Source organism: Sinocyclocheilus rhinocerous, unplaced genomic scaffold, assembly GCF_001515625.1.
Source record: "Sinocyclocheilus rhinocerous isolate Xijiao unplaced genomic scaffold, SAMN03320098_v1.1 scaffold1243, whole genome shotgun sequence".
In the NCBI taxonomy this organism is placed as follows: domain Eukaryota; kingdom Metazoa; phylum Chordata; class Actinopteri; order Cypriniformes; family Cyprinidae; genus Sinocyclocheilus; species Sinocyclocheilus rhinocerous.
The window spans coordinates 2,896,914-2,912,864 of NW_015626033.1; the positions used below are offsets into that span (position 1 = coordinate 2,896,914).

At 34.9% G+C, this 15,951-nt stretch overlaps 1 protein-coding gene across 2 annotated transcripts; it reads left to right on the forward strand.

Annotated features, from left to right (window-relative positions):
• Nucleotides 1-11,673: 11,673 nt before the first annotated feature.
• Nucleotides 11,674-15,775, forward strand: LOC107707856 (pleckstrin homology domain-containing family S member 1-like). 2 transcript variants are annotated; one of them, XM_016511966.1, is made up of 13 exons: nucleotides 11,674-11,719; nucleotides 12,510-12,549; nucleotides 12,677-12,774; nucleotides 12,866-12,981; nucleotides 13,065-13,217; nucleotides 13,362-13,407; nucleotides 13,631-13,714; nucleotides 13,811-13,918; nucleotides 14,026-14,099; nucleotides 14,450-14,554; nucleotides 15,117-15,206; nucleotides 15,467-15,599; nucleotides 15,696-15,775. In XM_016511966.1, exons 2-13 carry the CDS (start codon nucleotides 12,528-12,530, stop codon nucleotides 15,753-15,755), a joined length of 1,089 nt encoding a protein of 362 aa, XP_016367452.1. In that variant the 5' UTR covers nucleotides 11,674-11,719; nucleotides 12,510-12,527; the 3' UTR covers nucleotides 15,756-15,775. The 2 variants fall into 2 exon arrangements, with proteins under 2 accessions (XP_016367452.1, XP_016367447.1); XM_016511961.1 differs by lacking the exon at nucleotides 11,674-11,719 and having other exon boundaries at nucleotides 12,497-12,549.
• The last annotated feature ends 176 nt before the right edge of the window (nucleotides 15,776-15,951 follow it).

The window sequence follows — 15,951 nt, forward strand, 5'->3', positions numbered from 1 at the left end:
CAAATAACAGACACAATCAAAGGGGAGGGATCCTAAACCTGAGCTCACATATAACTCCTCCTTTTACCAGCATAACACTCTGAAAGAGACAAAAGGCCTCTAGCTTCCTCCTAAACTGCCATCATAACATACACCTTGTGAGAGCTGAATAACTTCTTACGGTGACACAAGGTAAGGCAATACTATTATAGAATATGGCTACTGATATGATGATTCTGCTTGTGATGCTTGTAACATGTATAGAAATAATGCTGATACTATTCATGTGAATATTAGAATTAGAGTTTAAAACATTCATAAAGACATCATGCAATGTCATTACATAAGTATTATATATTTGAAATATGGTGCAGGGTTCATTTCCATTGTATTTTAATTGGTCTTGTGCTGACATTGCATGTTTTTTTCTTTTTTACAAAATCATAAATCACTGTTGTTTACTTCTGTTTATCAAATATATCAGTGGCTTACAGTAAAACAACTTAAATAACATTTCACATCTATTTTAGAACTAAAGCAACAACATAAAGTGAAATATTGATTTCATGGAGTCTTTAAGCAGTCGCTTAATCCTTCTGCTTTTTAAATTAGATATATATACTAGAAATATAATTCTAGAAATCTTTTATTTTACAATTTTCATTTTAAAACACCTGATGCAGTTTTTCACTAGTGTTAAAGGTTTTCTGGTGTTTTCAGTGATGATGTGGATGGTTGGCTCAATGCCTTAGTCAAGGTAATGAAGACCCAGAAATCACAAAATACCCTTCAGGTAAACATTAAAATATCTCTCTCTTCACATGTATGCATATCTAAACTACCTGTCAAAAATGTGGATACGCCTACTCATTTTTTAACATTACCATTTCCTGAATAATGAATAACAAAAGGAAATATGGAAATTATGTAGTGATAAAAAAATGCTAAAATCTTTATTTTTAATATTATTATTAATTTAAATATTTTATTATGTTTTGTTTTGTTTAGAAATGTACATCTTGACGATTTATATTTATCTACAACTTACATACAAGCATTTAAGCATGCTCACATGCTTTACTTTTTCCACAGGACAACAGATTTAGATCAGCATCTGAACCTGTGAAGAGCTCGGAACCAAAGGTTGAGGATCAGCCTGATGACAGATGGTCAGCACCTGAATTAATGTTAACTTACCAGTCACCGTACAGCCATTATGACTATCCTCGCAAACTCAGCGAACCTCCAGTACCAGTAGCACTCAAGGTTTTACACATTTACACACAGTTTCTTCAATATACAATATGCACATAATTGCTCTTACACTTCCTGAAAAGATTAAACTCAAACCTCTGCCTGGCAGATTCCAGTTATTGAACATAAAGATGAGAAGGATGAGATGCAGGATGAATCTGCAGAGGACAGCAATGAATACATGCGTATGGCATCATTGTAAGTGTTTGAGGGCACTTTTCCCCTTAACTGGCCTAGTGGCATGTAAATGTACTCTGTTAATAAAAGAAAAGGACTCGTGTCTCTTCCATAAGGGGGATCAGATCCTGGCCTTCAATGACCTGCTTATAGACACAGTAGAAGAGATACAGATGTACTTAAGAAGACTAAGCAAGGATGAGGTAAGATGACGATTCACAGTAAAAGAATGCTTTTTTGTCACTACATTAAGAGAGCTATTATTAATGCTACTGAAATTACATGCAGGTAAAACTCACTATTCGGCGGCTGATAGGATCCCAGCCTCTGCACTCTGAACCCTGTCCAACATAACGGGGACATGAAACAAAATCGCATGTGAATTCAGCACCATCAAGATATTAGAAATACAGCTGTAAAACAAGGTGTTAATGAAGAACAGAAGAGGCAGTCAGGTTATCTAAAGTAACTTGTTCTCTTTTGACTGTACATTAATCATGTAAATATGTAAAACAATGTGAATGTTAGATGCACTCACCTTAAAATGTCACTGAGTGAAAGAAATTAGTAAGATTTAGACTGTATACATGAAACTGTGAGTGGTAGTGGGTAAATTAGTTCACATCTGTTAATGTGAAGAACAAGAGTCAAGTATTACTTTATAATAAGTATGAAGGTTAATTCACATTGAAAAATGCACAGTTCAAAACTGTTCATGTATTTTATCCTCTTTAAAGATGCACTTTTTTAACAATCCGAACAGTATGAGGTACTTTATATATACTGTTTATATACAACTTTTCTGTCATTGTCTATTTTGTTTTGCAAAGCATTTAATCAATTATGTATTGCTCCTAGTCATTATGATTTGATTCAAATGTTTCAGTCACTCTTTAGATTGCTGATTATCTAGCCTACGTAATTTATACATGAATTATGCTGTAGAAAAACATGTATTTGCACACTGTTACAATGTGAAGTATTATTAAACTTTTGAAACATTTTTTACAATTATTTGATAAATATTTTATAAATATACATACATTTTCAATATTATTAGAGATTACTTTTACAGAAATGTATTAATTTTTGTAATTTTTATCATTTGTTTTAAAAATAGTCAATATGATTTAATTATTTTAAAATAGTCTCTAGTTTTTAAATAGCAATGTAACATATTTGTGCAGTTGGGAGATGGGCAAATGGTTTACTGCCATCTTTTTGCCATCTTAAATAATCGTCCACACAGACTGTTGGATCCCAGGGTAATTTTTTGTCATTTCTTACTTGAAAATGTGTCTCATGCATTTCGTACACAAATGTGCATAGTATACATATAATGTCTTTAAGCTGAGTCCTCTGAATTAAATTCTGTCACACAGACATTTGGGTCAAAGAGACATCAGCAAACCTCTGCAATCATAAATAGAAAATTAGCAGGTATGTCACCACATGGTCATCTGCCTATTGTCTGGAGAAAAAAAAAAAAAAATGAACCAGAAAAAACAAGGGGAACCAGGAGTGCATGTGCATGGAGAATAAAAAAGTTACAAAAGCAAAAAACTGCATAAAAACACAATACATGGGAAAGTGCCAGCTTGTGTGTAAGACTATGAGTGTATACTGTATGTGTACATGTTTCGCAGCGTACTGCATGTGCATCAGAAGCTACATTTCTTTTTGTAGTATGTTTTCCACAATACCTCAATGCCATGAACACGTTTGTCTAGTTTCTCCAAATGAATGACAGAGTCAAAGGGGAGGGATCTTAAACCTGGGCTCACATATAACCAGAAACAAATCTTTACAGCATATCACTCTGGAAGAAACAAAAAGCCTCTAGCATTGTGAGAACTGAATACTTTTCAGAGGACATTATTTTACCCTGACACAAGGTAAACTAATAATAATATAGAAATCGACTACTGATGTGATGATTCTGCTTTGTGATGCTTGTAACATGTAGAGAAATAATGCTGAAACTATTCATCTGAGAAATAAAATTTGAGTTGAAATATTCAAAAGACGTAATGCAATATTATTATATAACATATTATTACACACTTGAAATACGGTGGAGGATTCATTTCCATTGCATTGTAATTGCCTTGTGCTGCTGACAGTGACAATGCACTGAATATTATTTTACAAAATCATAAATCACTGTTGTTTACTTCTGTCTATCAGATATATGTCAGTGGCTTACAGTAAAACAACTTTAACATTTCACACCTATTTTAGAACTCAAGCTACAACATCAGGATGTCCAACAACAAGAAAATACGTAAGTCTAAAATCTCTTAGGAAAAGTGAGATAATCAAGGAACTTAAAGACTAAATGGAATTGAAGCACTATTTAATGCTAATCAGCTTTAACTATGTTTCTGCAGAAGCAACTGCAAAATTGTACAATGAACCAGTGATGGAGGAACTGTACACTGGATACCTGCTCAAGTCCCCCCCTCAAACGGCCCTGACTAAAACCACTGTACGTCTCATATTGCAATTCATCCTGAAACTGAAATATCTGCAGTCTGTCAAAGACAGGTCCTCTGTTTGTGAAACTTAGCAGTTTTATATATCTGTCACAGAAATCATGGAAGCGTCGTTTCTTTGTGCTCTCCAAAACGGGTGAAGACTACCAGCTGACATATCATGCAAACAACGAAAAGAGAAACAAGCCTCTGGGAGAGATAGACATTTCTAAGTGAGGAAAAGACTGTCTCATAAATAAATACAAAGTATTTTCACACTATAATGAGAACGTCTTTCTGTTTTAAAGGATCAGCTTGCTGTTCACTAGCCCTGAGGCACATCAGAAGTGGGACTGGATCCAGAAACAATTCAAGTGTTCTCCATCCTTTGTGTTGTTCTTAAAGGTGGACGACGACACACCAAAACAAGCTAGAGAATATTTCCTCATTGGAGAAAACAGGTTTGCCACCATGCATATCTGAGCATATCTCTCATTTCCATCACAACATAGTGCCATGAAAGTAGTGTTAAAGGTTTTCTGGTGTTTTCAGGGATGAAGTGGATGGTTGGCTCAATGCCTTAGTGAAGGTAATGACGACCCAGAAATCACAAAATAAACTGCGACATACAGACGATACTCAGGTAAACAAATCTTCTCTCTCCCTATCTATCTTTACATATATGTATATCCAAACTATCAGTCATATGCTTGAGCACCTACCGATACTTACTACCATTGCCTACATTTGAGAATAATAAAAAACAAAAGGAAATATGGCAATTATGCTGAATCCGTGTATCATCGATCATTCGTTTTTTGATTTAATATTGAAAGTAGAAAAATGAGAAAACAGCTCCTTTTTTGTTTTTTTGTTTTTTTCCAAAAAACGAAAAATGACAAAAAAACAAAAAAGGAGCAGTTTTCTCATTTTTCTACTTTCAATATTAAATCAAAAAACGAATGATCGAATGATACACGGATTATGCTGTAACCAAAAAAGCAATTCTTTTTGATCAGAGAGTTTTAACATCACAAGAAACAAAAAATTCAGTCAAGTGTACCAAATCTTTTGAGAGGTTGTGAATGCTCACATGCTTTACCTTTTTCCCCAGGACAAGAGATTTAGATCAAAGTCTGTACCTGTGAACTGTTTAGAACCAAAGGACGGCAGATGGTCAGCATTTGAATTAACTTCTCCGCAACAATACGATCATTATGAAAATCCTCGCAAGTTCAGCGAACCTCTAGTACCAGTAACACACAAGGTTTTACACATTTAAACACAGTTTCTTTCACATGCATATGACAAAATACACAAATAAAACTCAGACCTCTATCTGGCAGATTCCAGTTATTGAGGAAAAAGATGAGAAGGACGGGAAGCAGGATGAACCTCCAGTGGACAGCAGTGAATACATGACCATGGGATCAGTGTAAGTGTTTGAGAGCACTTTTCCCTTTAACTGGCCTCGTGGAATGCACTCTGTCGATAAAACACAATTTTCAGAGGCACAGTTTAATTTAAATGTTGTGTGGTCTTTTCTGATTAGACAAATGGTGTTGGAAGGTGACCAACAGGAGGATGACACTGCATGCAAACAGAAAAAGTAATTTTGAAGTCTTCGATTCACTGTTATTTACCTTATGAGATTGCACTATTGTGTCAGTTATGCAAGATATGATAAATATACGAGTTGTCAGTGTGTTACTGTTTGCCACATTTTAATGCGTGTTCACTAAGTTCCTTCCGCTTCATGGCCCAGATGCAACATATATGTGATTTTTTTATATTTAAACACTACAAAACAACACTGTTTCTTTTCTTAGCATCGATTAGCAGTCTATTTTGCTGTTTAGAGAATTTCAGTATTTCCTTCTTGCTGACCAGGTATGGTTTTGGATGACTGTTAAAATGAAAGCAAATATTTGGCAAGGTTTTATCATACCTGAGAGATGCAAGATATCTAAAAAAGGATGTGGTCTATGGTGGTTTGACCTTTGTTCAAATTAAACAATCAAATCAAATGGTAAAATTTTTGCAACAGACAATTCTCTGTATTCATATGTCAGTTTTACCAAGATCATGACAGTTGTGGAAAAGCTACTAGTGCATTCTTCTGCTTAATACACTTAGGACTGACACCATCTCTGTTTGACTATCTGATTTTTTTTACCCCAGTGAAGACCACAATCATTCTAAGCAATCAATCAGCTTCAGTGGAAAGTGTGCCTCTACCGAGTTGGACAACAGGTGATTTTTATCATTTCAAACAGGGCTGTAACCACCATATTCAGACTAGTTGTTGATCGATACAGGTTTTTTTAGTGGCTGATACTTAAATGTTCTAATTATTATTAGTGGTCCGCACTAATTGTAAATATGTGGTTACATCCTTAATTTCACTACTGGAAATACCATTAGCAGTGTGCTTCTGTCTTAGAGAAAACAAGTATTGAGTGTATCAATGTGTCAGTTGTTGAGTAAAATTCTATCCTTTCCTAATTAAAATCTTCACATATATTTAGCAGTGTGGTTATGATAAATGTGGCATTTGTGTTTTTCTGCTTTGTAGTGAAACACACACATATGGTGAGAAGGAGATTTGCGTTAGTCAAAACGAGCTGAAAAACAGTCTGATCTTGACTCAGGAAGAAGGCAAACCATGGTACAACTCTACAACAGATAATTAATGACAGGTCTTTACTAGAATTAATGTTAATATGAGTAGAAATGAACTACTTACAATGTATCATCTTCTCCAGTGTGTCTCAGTGTCATCAGATTCAGGACTCAAGGGGGGATCAGATCCTGGCCACAGACACAGTACAAGATATTCAGAAATGCTTAAAAAGACTAAGCAAGGACGAGGTAAGATGATAAATCACAGTAAAAGAGTAAAAAAGTAAAAGTCTTTTTTTTCCATCACTGTATTCAGAGACCTATAAATAAAGTTACTGAAATTACTTGCAGGCAAAACTCCTAGTTCAGCGGTACCCAGGCCTCTTTCTGAACCCTGGCCGCCACACTGAGGACATGAAACAAAATCTAATGCAAATTCTCTCATTGCCATCAAAATTTTAGAAATGTTGTACACATGTCTAATTTTAGTTCAAAGGGTCATTTGCTCATACAGGAGGAAAACAAGGCACTACTAAGTAAAAGAAGAGGCAATCCGGTTATCTAAAGTACCTTATTCTCTTTTGCATGTATATTACCGTAATCATCTAAATATGTATTTAAAAAATGTGACATGTACATGAAATTACATGAGTGATAGTGGGTACTATATTTGTTTGAAGAACAAGAGTCAAGTATTACTTCATAACAAGTATGAGTTACTCCACAGTGAAAAACTAGTTTTACACTGTTTAACTGTTCATATATTTTAAAGGGGTCCTATTATGCTTTTTCACTTTTTCAACTTTAGTTAGTCTGTAATGTTGCTGTTTGAGCATAAAAAAGATCTGCAAATTTACAAAGCTCAAAGTCCACTTCAAAAGGAGATATTTTATTTAACAGAAATCACTTTTCAAAAACTACAACGAACGACTCGTTTGGACTACAACGCATATTTTCCGGGATTTGTGATATCACAAATACCGACGAATGGGACGAGACCTGGTTGAGCTGCACTAGAGAAGGCAACGAGTGTTATCATCACTATGTCGGAGACACGCTAGCTTTCCCAAGGCAGACAAACGTAGAGTGGTTAGTTACAATCATCCGGGTTTAAATCGTGCTCAAATTGATTTGATATTGACGCAATATTTACACTGAAGCTCGCAGCAGGCGGACCCCTTTAAAGCAGCATTTGTTTTGAACAGTATGAGCATTTTATGTATTATGTATGTACATAAAACATTTCTGTCATTGTGTATTCTTTATTTGTTTTGCAATGCATGTAACCAGTGACACACTGCTCCCAATCATTATGCATTGGTTTAAATGTTTGTCACCCAACATGAAGATTTCTGAACAACAGTAAGTATAGCCTGCTTAAAATATAGATTAATTATGCTTTAGAAAAGCATGCATCTTGCACATTGTTACACTGTGAAGTGTTATTAAACTTTAAACTTTAAAATTTAACTGTTTCTGCCTTTTTTGTATTTTGCTGTGTGCATGTGATTTTTAAAAAATGCGCATTAATGCACAAAATACATGAATTGAATAAAATCCAATTAATCATTCACATCCATTGGTTATACCTCATAACTCCCTCTATTGTGTCTACAGCCAAACTCATGATGAATAGATTAACTCAGATATTGTTGTTTGCTACCCTGTTTATATATATATATATATAATAAGTTTAGAATTTAGAACTTATGGATCTAACCAGAAACTCCACCTACCCTTCCCATCACAGCCAAGAACAAAGAACTGTAGCTCCCTTCTAAACAACCACATTGGCTCTGAATGAAACCAGTTTTTCCGCATTCTGTAAAAAGCAAAAGACAACAGATTTTTTTACAAGTGCATTTTGAAACGCTGAAATTCAAGATGAACAATAAGATGTTGCTGACTAGAAACTTCTCTTCCCATCATGGCCAAGAACAAAAGATGTCTAGCTCTGCACTACTATCATGAAATGGTCATGTTACAGAGGACACCTATGAAAGGCGAAAGAAAGAAATCCTGAGGACTTAGGTTAGATTCTTTTAGTTGTTTGATTAGGAATGGAGCTAAATTCTGCAGAACAATGGTCACTGGCATGCAGTAAGACAACACTTGCATTTCATATATAATTTAGCATAGAAGCGACAGCATCCAATTTAACAGCAAAGACGATTCAGACGTGTCTAGAATCTATTGAGATGAACTTAAAATGTAAACTATAACAAGCTCTATACTATATCTATATCTCTTTATACAGAACATCAGATGCATTTTACAGGCATGTATAAATGTCCAATTTAGAGAAAATTGGAAGTTGAACCATTTATTCATCTATGAGATTTCTAGATGAAACTTGCCTTGCTGTGTGTCAGACATGGCAATGGGTCAGCAGAAACCTTTTCTATTGCAGTAGGTTATTTCTAATTGGAGAAAACAGGTTGGACAGGATTTTTCTGACTTCATCCAAAAAACTTTACTGGAAGGCAAAATGTAAACAAAAAAATGCATTCTGCAATATTTGTATAAGTTTAAATAATTTGGTTTTATATTATGTTCACATTTTTGCAGTGAGATTAGATTTATGCAGCTGGTGATTCTTTCAGGAAAACATGAGTTAATGTATGATACACATGAGTAAAGATATTATAATGGGCTAATCTACAGTATCATTTCATGTTAAAGTTACCCCTGTTGGAGATGCATTCCTAGCAAAGCAGTGTTTTCATTCCATACTACTATAGAGCAGCTTCAAAAGCATTTCAGTGCCCTTCTCAAAGCTCTGATGAATCATGGGCTGAAAAATCACCTACTTCCTGCATGATATAAGAACAGCTTAATTTAAACAACCAATCTTTCAATTATCCATAGAAATTGAGGTTCGTAAAATACACAAATCTTGAAAAATAATATGTTGCTAATGCAAATACATTTTCAGCATTCATTTTACATTTATTTGCAGTCACCATGGCCAGATTATCCAATGGGCCCATGAGCATTGCAAATAGCTAATAGGGCAAATAGCTCACCATGTTGGCAGAGGCTATTTACACTAGCTCTTCCCACCAATGTCTGTGTCACGCCCGGTTGCCTGCACCACTGTGAGGCTTTAGAGGGCGTTCCTGTTTTGTGTTCCTGCCTGTTCTGGTCATGGACTCCATTTCCCATCATGCTTTGTTTTCATTAGTGTCTACCTGGTTCAGCTGTGTTCCATTTCCCGTTTGGTCCTGTGTTTGGGTATATTAAGCCCTGGTCTGCTATTGTCGGTGTGAGTTGTTATGTATTTTGGATGCTTATTTCTGTGAATTATCATTAAAGGATCTTGAACTGCATTTGGACCCGCTGCCTGTTGCCTACTTGTGTTCAATCGTAACAGTCTGGCTGGCATAGGCAATATTACTAAAGATGCATAGTTCACAACAGGCTTAGTGGCGTAGGGCGTAAAGAGCATGGCTCTATGTTTTGACACGATCAACCAGAGTTAGTCCAAATATGGACTAACCCAACTTTTGGGTTAAAAATTTAATTAAAAAATTTAACCCAACAGCTGGGTTAGTCCATATTTGACCCAAAGTTGGGTTGAAACAACCCAGCATTTTTTAGAGTGTAATGATATTCTACAATATTACTGTTTATACTCCGTTTTGACCAAGTAAATGCAGCCTTAGTGAGCAAAAGAGACTTCTTTCAAAAACATTTAAAAATCATACCATTCCAAAACTTTTGTGTCACTCTGGAGTCGTGAAAGATGTACATGCTTAGTAAGATGATTCATAATGCAAAAAGGTGTTTCCTCATTCTCACTCATTGCTCCCGTCAGTGATGTCAGAAAGTTTTTGGAAATCACCCCTTGCCCTAAGATAGAACTGATTGTCCACTGTAATTTTTAGCACTCAACATTATCACTATTACCAGTCGTTTCTTGTTTATATCATACTAATCATATTATAACCATAATTAGACTTTCATTGTCCAGCTTATCACCCATCCAAGCTGCATTAGTCCAGTCTTGCCTGACTAGTCTTGATTGATTGCGCTGATCACCCTTGCCTTACAGTATAAGAAATTTGCATTTTTAGCATACCAGAGGAGATCTGCCATCTTTAGTCTGATGACTGATCTCTAGTGTTTTTGTTTTGTTTTGTTTTGTATGGAGAAGAGTTAACAGAGAGCTCACATTAGGTGTTATAGGCTTCCATGTGTCTACAGTGAATAGGTCTCTCTAGTGGTGATTTATAAAACTGCACTGAGTTGTTGGAAATGAGTTACTGTCTTTTGCTGCCAGTAAAGAAATGTGTATTTTGAAAAGAATAATTAAATACACATCTAACACTAGTATTTCTCATCTCATTAAGAGTACATGTACCATATACACTGTTGTGTGACAACACTTTAGTCACTTTTGCAAATGCAGTGCAGAAATGTATTGGCATTTTTAGATCTTAGTTCCTCAAGTTAAACACATCCCCAGAAAAAAACACTCAAATAAAACAAACATGCAATCTACTTGTGCACACTGAATGTTTTAGGTACAGTATAAGCTGATTCTGACTGAGAGTGATCAATTAATCTTTGGTTTATTGTCGTAGTTCAAGCCGTTTCTTATGGTTTACTTATAAGACGTAAAATCAAGGCACTCATTATCACTCATCTAAGACCCTTGATGAATCTCAATGTCTCAATAATTAATCTCATTTAATGTCTGTGAGGATAGTATTATGGACTATTATTTAACATTTTAAATATACTCTCAAATTAATTGGCCTTAAAATGTACTCAAAGTTATAGAGGGCCAAAATTACTTGAGCCATGTGATATTATTAATTTAAATATATGATATAATCAGAAATGACGAAAAAACAGGTCATACATGCACCTTTCACACGGAAGTTCAAATGTGGTGGAATTTTAGAATCTACATTTGGAAGGAATTTGTGTAAATAACCACGGCCATCTGAGACATCAAGGAAAAGAATCAACATGCTTCGCTTTTGTCGTGTTTTCAAGTCATTGCCAGTAAGGACCTGGTAGTTTCTGTGTCCAAATTTTCCGTAATCCTAAAATGTTTGCAGCAAAGGGAGGACACATAACCAGAAACTCCACCTACTTCAGCGACAATAGAAGTCTACCTTCAAAATCATGACATGCATATTTGTGAAAACAGGACAGCAGTACAGAGGACACTGTTTTTTACTGCGACACACACAGTAGTTAAGGTAATCCATTTATAATGTATTACAGATCTACTGATCCAATGACTAAATTGATCTGATTTATTTGAGCACATTAAGAAATTATGGCTACACATATATTTTATTTTTGGCAATATGCATCTTTCTTTGGTTTAAACAATTAGACTGAAAATCACCCAGTGCAAATAGGTCCGTAACTATTTGACTATGAAACAGGAGGTTTGGTCATGTGCTTTCAGTAAAAAGCTTTGTTTTGGTTTTCCAAATATTAATATTCCTAAATAGGATCATCATAATGAGCCGACTCATGCAGAATTGTACAATTAAAGAGATCATCCAAATGAAAATTCTGTCATCATTTACTCACCTTCATGCCATTTCAAACCTGTATGACTTGTTCTTTTCTGTGGAACACAGAAGAAGATATTTTAAAGAATGTGTCTGTTTGTTTGTTTGTTTTTTTCATACAATTAAATTCAACAGGGCCCAAACCAACGTTAGATCCCACTGAATTCTATGGACAAAAAAATACAGACATTTTTCAAAATATCTTCTTTTGTGTTCCACAGAATACAGCATACAGGTTTGGAATGACATGAGGTGAATAAATGTAAATCAAAAAATGTTCATTTTTCAGACCTTTAAGGTCTGGGAATATATAGTTTTTTTTTACTTCATTAATACATTTGTGTAAAATACAGTACTGTGACTTTTTCTATGTAGTATATTCTCAAGCACCAATAATTGCTTAAGTATTATCTGATGTGTGTAATAAAGACATTACTTACAACACATATCATGTCTGTTTTAGCAGAGATTTAACATCATCCAAATGAACAGCAGACGTAAATCAGGTATGTCTGAAATCTATTTTAAACAATACAGACTGACTGGAAACAGAATAGCCAGAGTTGAGAGAACTATTACAGATCGTGATGAATGGTTAAATTCTAGTTAATCGTATGCATTCCTCTGCAACAGATTCAAATGCTTCATGTCACAATGAAGCAGCTGGGGTGGAGGAAGTGTGCACAGGTTTTCTATTAAAGTCCCCTCCTTCTAGACAGATAAGAAATATGGTAAAACATCTGGATTTCCTACACAGAAATATCAACAGTTTAAATGTATTATCTATGTATTTCATCTAAGATGTTTCATAATTCATTGCAGAAATCATGGAAGCGCCGCTTCTTTGTGCTTTCAAAGACAAATGACTGCAGCCATGAGCTAAAATACTACAAATCCACTGAGAGAGACAAACCTATAAAATCCATAGAAGCTTCCACGTAAGGCGAAAGCTACTGATTACTTTCCACATAAACAAAAAGGGTAAGTAATATGCAGAGATATAATTCTTTTTTCTATGTAGCATCACAATGCTGCAAGTGAACCCTGAAGCAAGCCCAGTTTTTGAATGGATCTGTAAAACCTTCAAGTGCTCTCCGTACTCTGTGCTCTTCATGAAAACCGAAAATCCAGGAGCCAAGGTCCAAAGAGATTTTTTCTTCATTGGAGACACCAGGTTTGCTATGATTACCATTGCTTTACCATAATTCCAATACTTAGCAAAAAAGCTGCATTGAAAAAAAGAATTTATGCAAATAACGGGAAAAATAAATAAAGGCTATTCCTTCTAGTGCTAATATATAGAATCTGTTGTTTTCAGTGAGGAGGTGGAGAGATGGTTCAATGTTTTATTCAGGGCTATAAAGGTAAGACATTCCACTTTTTGCCTATGAGTTTAATAGCTTTAATTGAGCATGTTCTCTTTTAATAAATCATTAAAAATCATTTAAAAAAATATATATTTAATTGATATATTAAATATTTAAAATGTTTAATTAGAAGTACTTTTTTAAAAATAATGTTTAACAATTATTAATCAATGTAATTTGAAGGGTCTTATAAAGTTCATTTTTCAAACTTTGTTTATAGAACAACAAATTTGAGCCACAAACTGAACCTCAGATCACGACCGAATCCAATTCTAATGACCAAAACCCCTGTGAGACACAAGAGGTAATTCATCAACAATGCTTTCACATGCTCGTGTGTGACTCAGTTCTCCTAACTTTGCCTGAATTATTTCTGAGTTGTACCTCTCAATAATTGCAGACTAAAGTTGATGGTCAACCTCCACTGCCTCCAAGGAAGAAGTCAGCATCAGAAGATGTTACCGCTCAATGTAGACAACCACCCAAAAGCAGCCCATCTGCAACACCAGTATGGCACATTTAAACCCACACTCTCACTTATAAAAACCAAACACTTGCATCATAATTCAGTATAACCACATAAAAAAACCACATCCCTTTGTTTGATGTATTCAGTTGTATGAAAATCTGAAAAAAGAGGAACCGCTGGATGAGAATGCAGTGGAAAGTAATGAGGACATGTCATCAGGGTATGACAAACGCTCATTTACCTCAATTTAACCTGTTAGACAATGCTTGTTTGTTTACCATTAAAAAAGGTAACATTAATCTTTAGATTTGAATCTAATTGTATCCTTCTTGAATATACAGAAGGTGGTTTAACAGACAAATTTCTTCTTTGATTTTGACCTCATTTTATGCCCATCTTTTGCGATTTAATGTTGCAGTGTTTGCAAGCTTATTTGTAGTAATCAAGTATCATTTTGCACAGTTTTTATGAATGTACTCTGTGCTCACATGAGTTTACTTATTGTTAGAGGCCTAATTTGATAGACTCACGGGCTTTGAGCAAATGATAATTATTTGCTTTTCTGTCTAGGGAGAGCGTGACTGGTACATCTGAAGACAGTATGTTGGATTGCGTCACAAAAGCCTTCAATAATATTAAGACACCACAAACATCCACTGAGTCAGATGGGCAAAGGTAAAAACAACTGACAACTGATTTCTAATTAATAATGCATACTGCTATTTGTTACATTATTATGAATATGAATAAAAAGCTTGGTGTAAAAAAAATATTTACCTTAGCTGTCACAATCATCATGCATCATGCTTTTCAAAAGTATCCAGCACTGATCTTGCCCAAGTAGTTATTACTCATATTACAAAGGCGAGTTAAACTATATTTTGTAGTGTCTTAAACAGTTAAAATTTTACCTTAAAAAAAATTTAAATCAGCACCACCATAATGGATAATACCTTATTGTCATCCCAGGATTTATGGAATTCAAAAAACCTATACTAATAATAAAAACTCTAAAAACTCAATGGAAACAATGGTACGAGAGGTGATTTATGCCTTATCATTATGTCAAAAATACATGTTTAGTACATCTGTAGAAGGTCAATTCAATAGAAAACAATATCCTAAAGTGCGGAATTTAGTTGTCTAACAACTATAGGGTTATTTTGGTTAATTGTGGTTTGGAATCTAGTTTCATTTTGAGTTACATGTTTCATAGTTACATGTTTCCATTCTTCAGTGAAACGCACACCCTTGCCGAGAAGGAAATCTGCATAAGTCATCTTGATGCAAACAGCTTGGTTATTACAGAGGAGGAGGGAAAACCATGGTACGATTCTCACAGATAAATTAAAAATTGTTATTACTCCAAAAATACTCTATCTACTGGAAATGTTGGGCTGAGCCCAGAAGCATCATCTGGTTCATGCAAGTTTGTTTGAATTAAATCTATTTTTCTGAACCACTGGTGTAACCTCAAAATCAAAAAGCAAGACTCCACTGGTTCAGCCCAACATGGTGAAAATAACACAAACTACAAATACTACCTCTTATGTTTAGTTTAGCCTCCACATTTCTTTTCCTCTCTAGTGTATCTAAATGTGGGGAGATTCCGGCTTCATGTCAGTTCCACAAGGGAGATCAGATTCTGGCTGTCAATGACCTGTTGACAGACACAGTGAAGGAGGTACAGACATACCTAAGAAGACTCAGCAAGAGCGAGGTAGTCATGAGACAAAGTACAAGAATGATATTGTAAATGTAATCAGAGCTACAATATGGCTATAGTTGAACTTACACTTTTTTGCTCTCGCTCCAGGTAAAACTGACCATTCGAAGGCTCCCAGACTCCATTCCTCTGCATTCCGAACCCTGCTGAGGACAAAAACAAAATCTCATGCTATGCTACTGTTCTTCTTCAGCATTTTTAATCCCTTCATTTCTCTTTTAAAATCAATGTGAAAATTTCTCATGCATTCTTTCTCTATGGGGAACAGCACTGTGCTGGCAAACAATAGACAGTCATTTAAAACAGAATGAGCCCATGAAAGTGCCGTAATGTAGTATAACTTCAA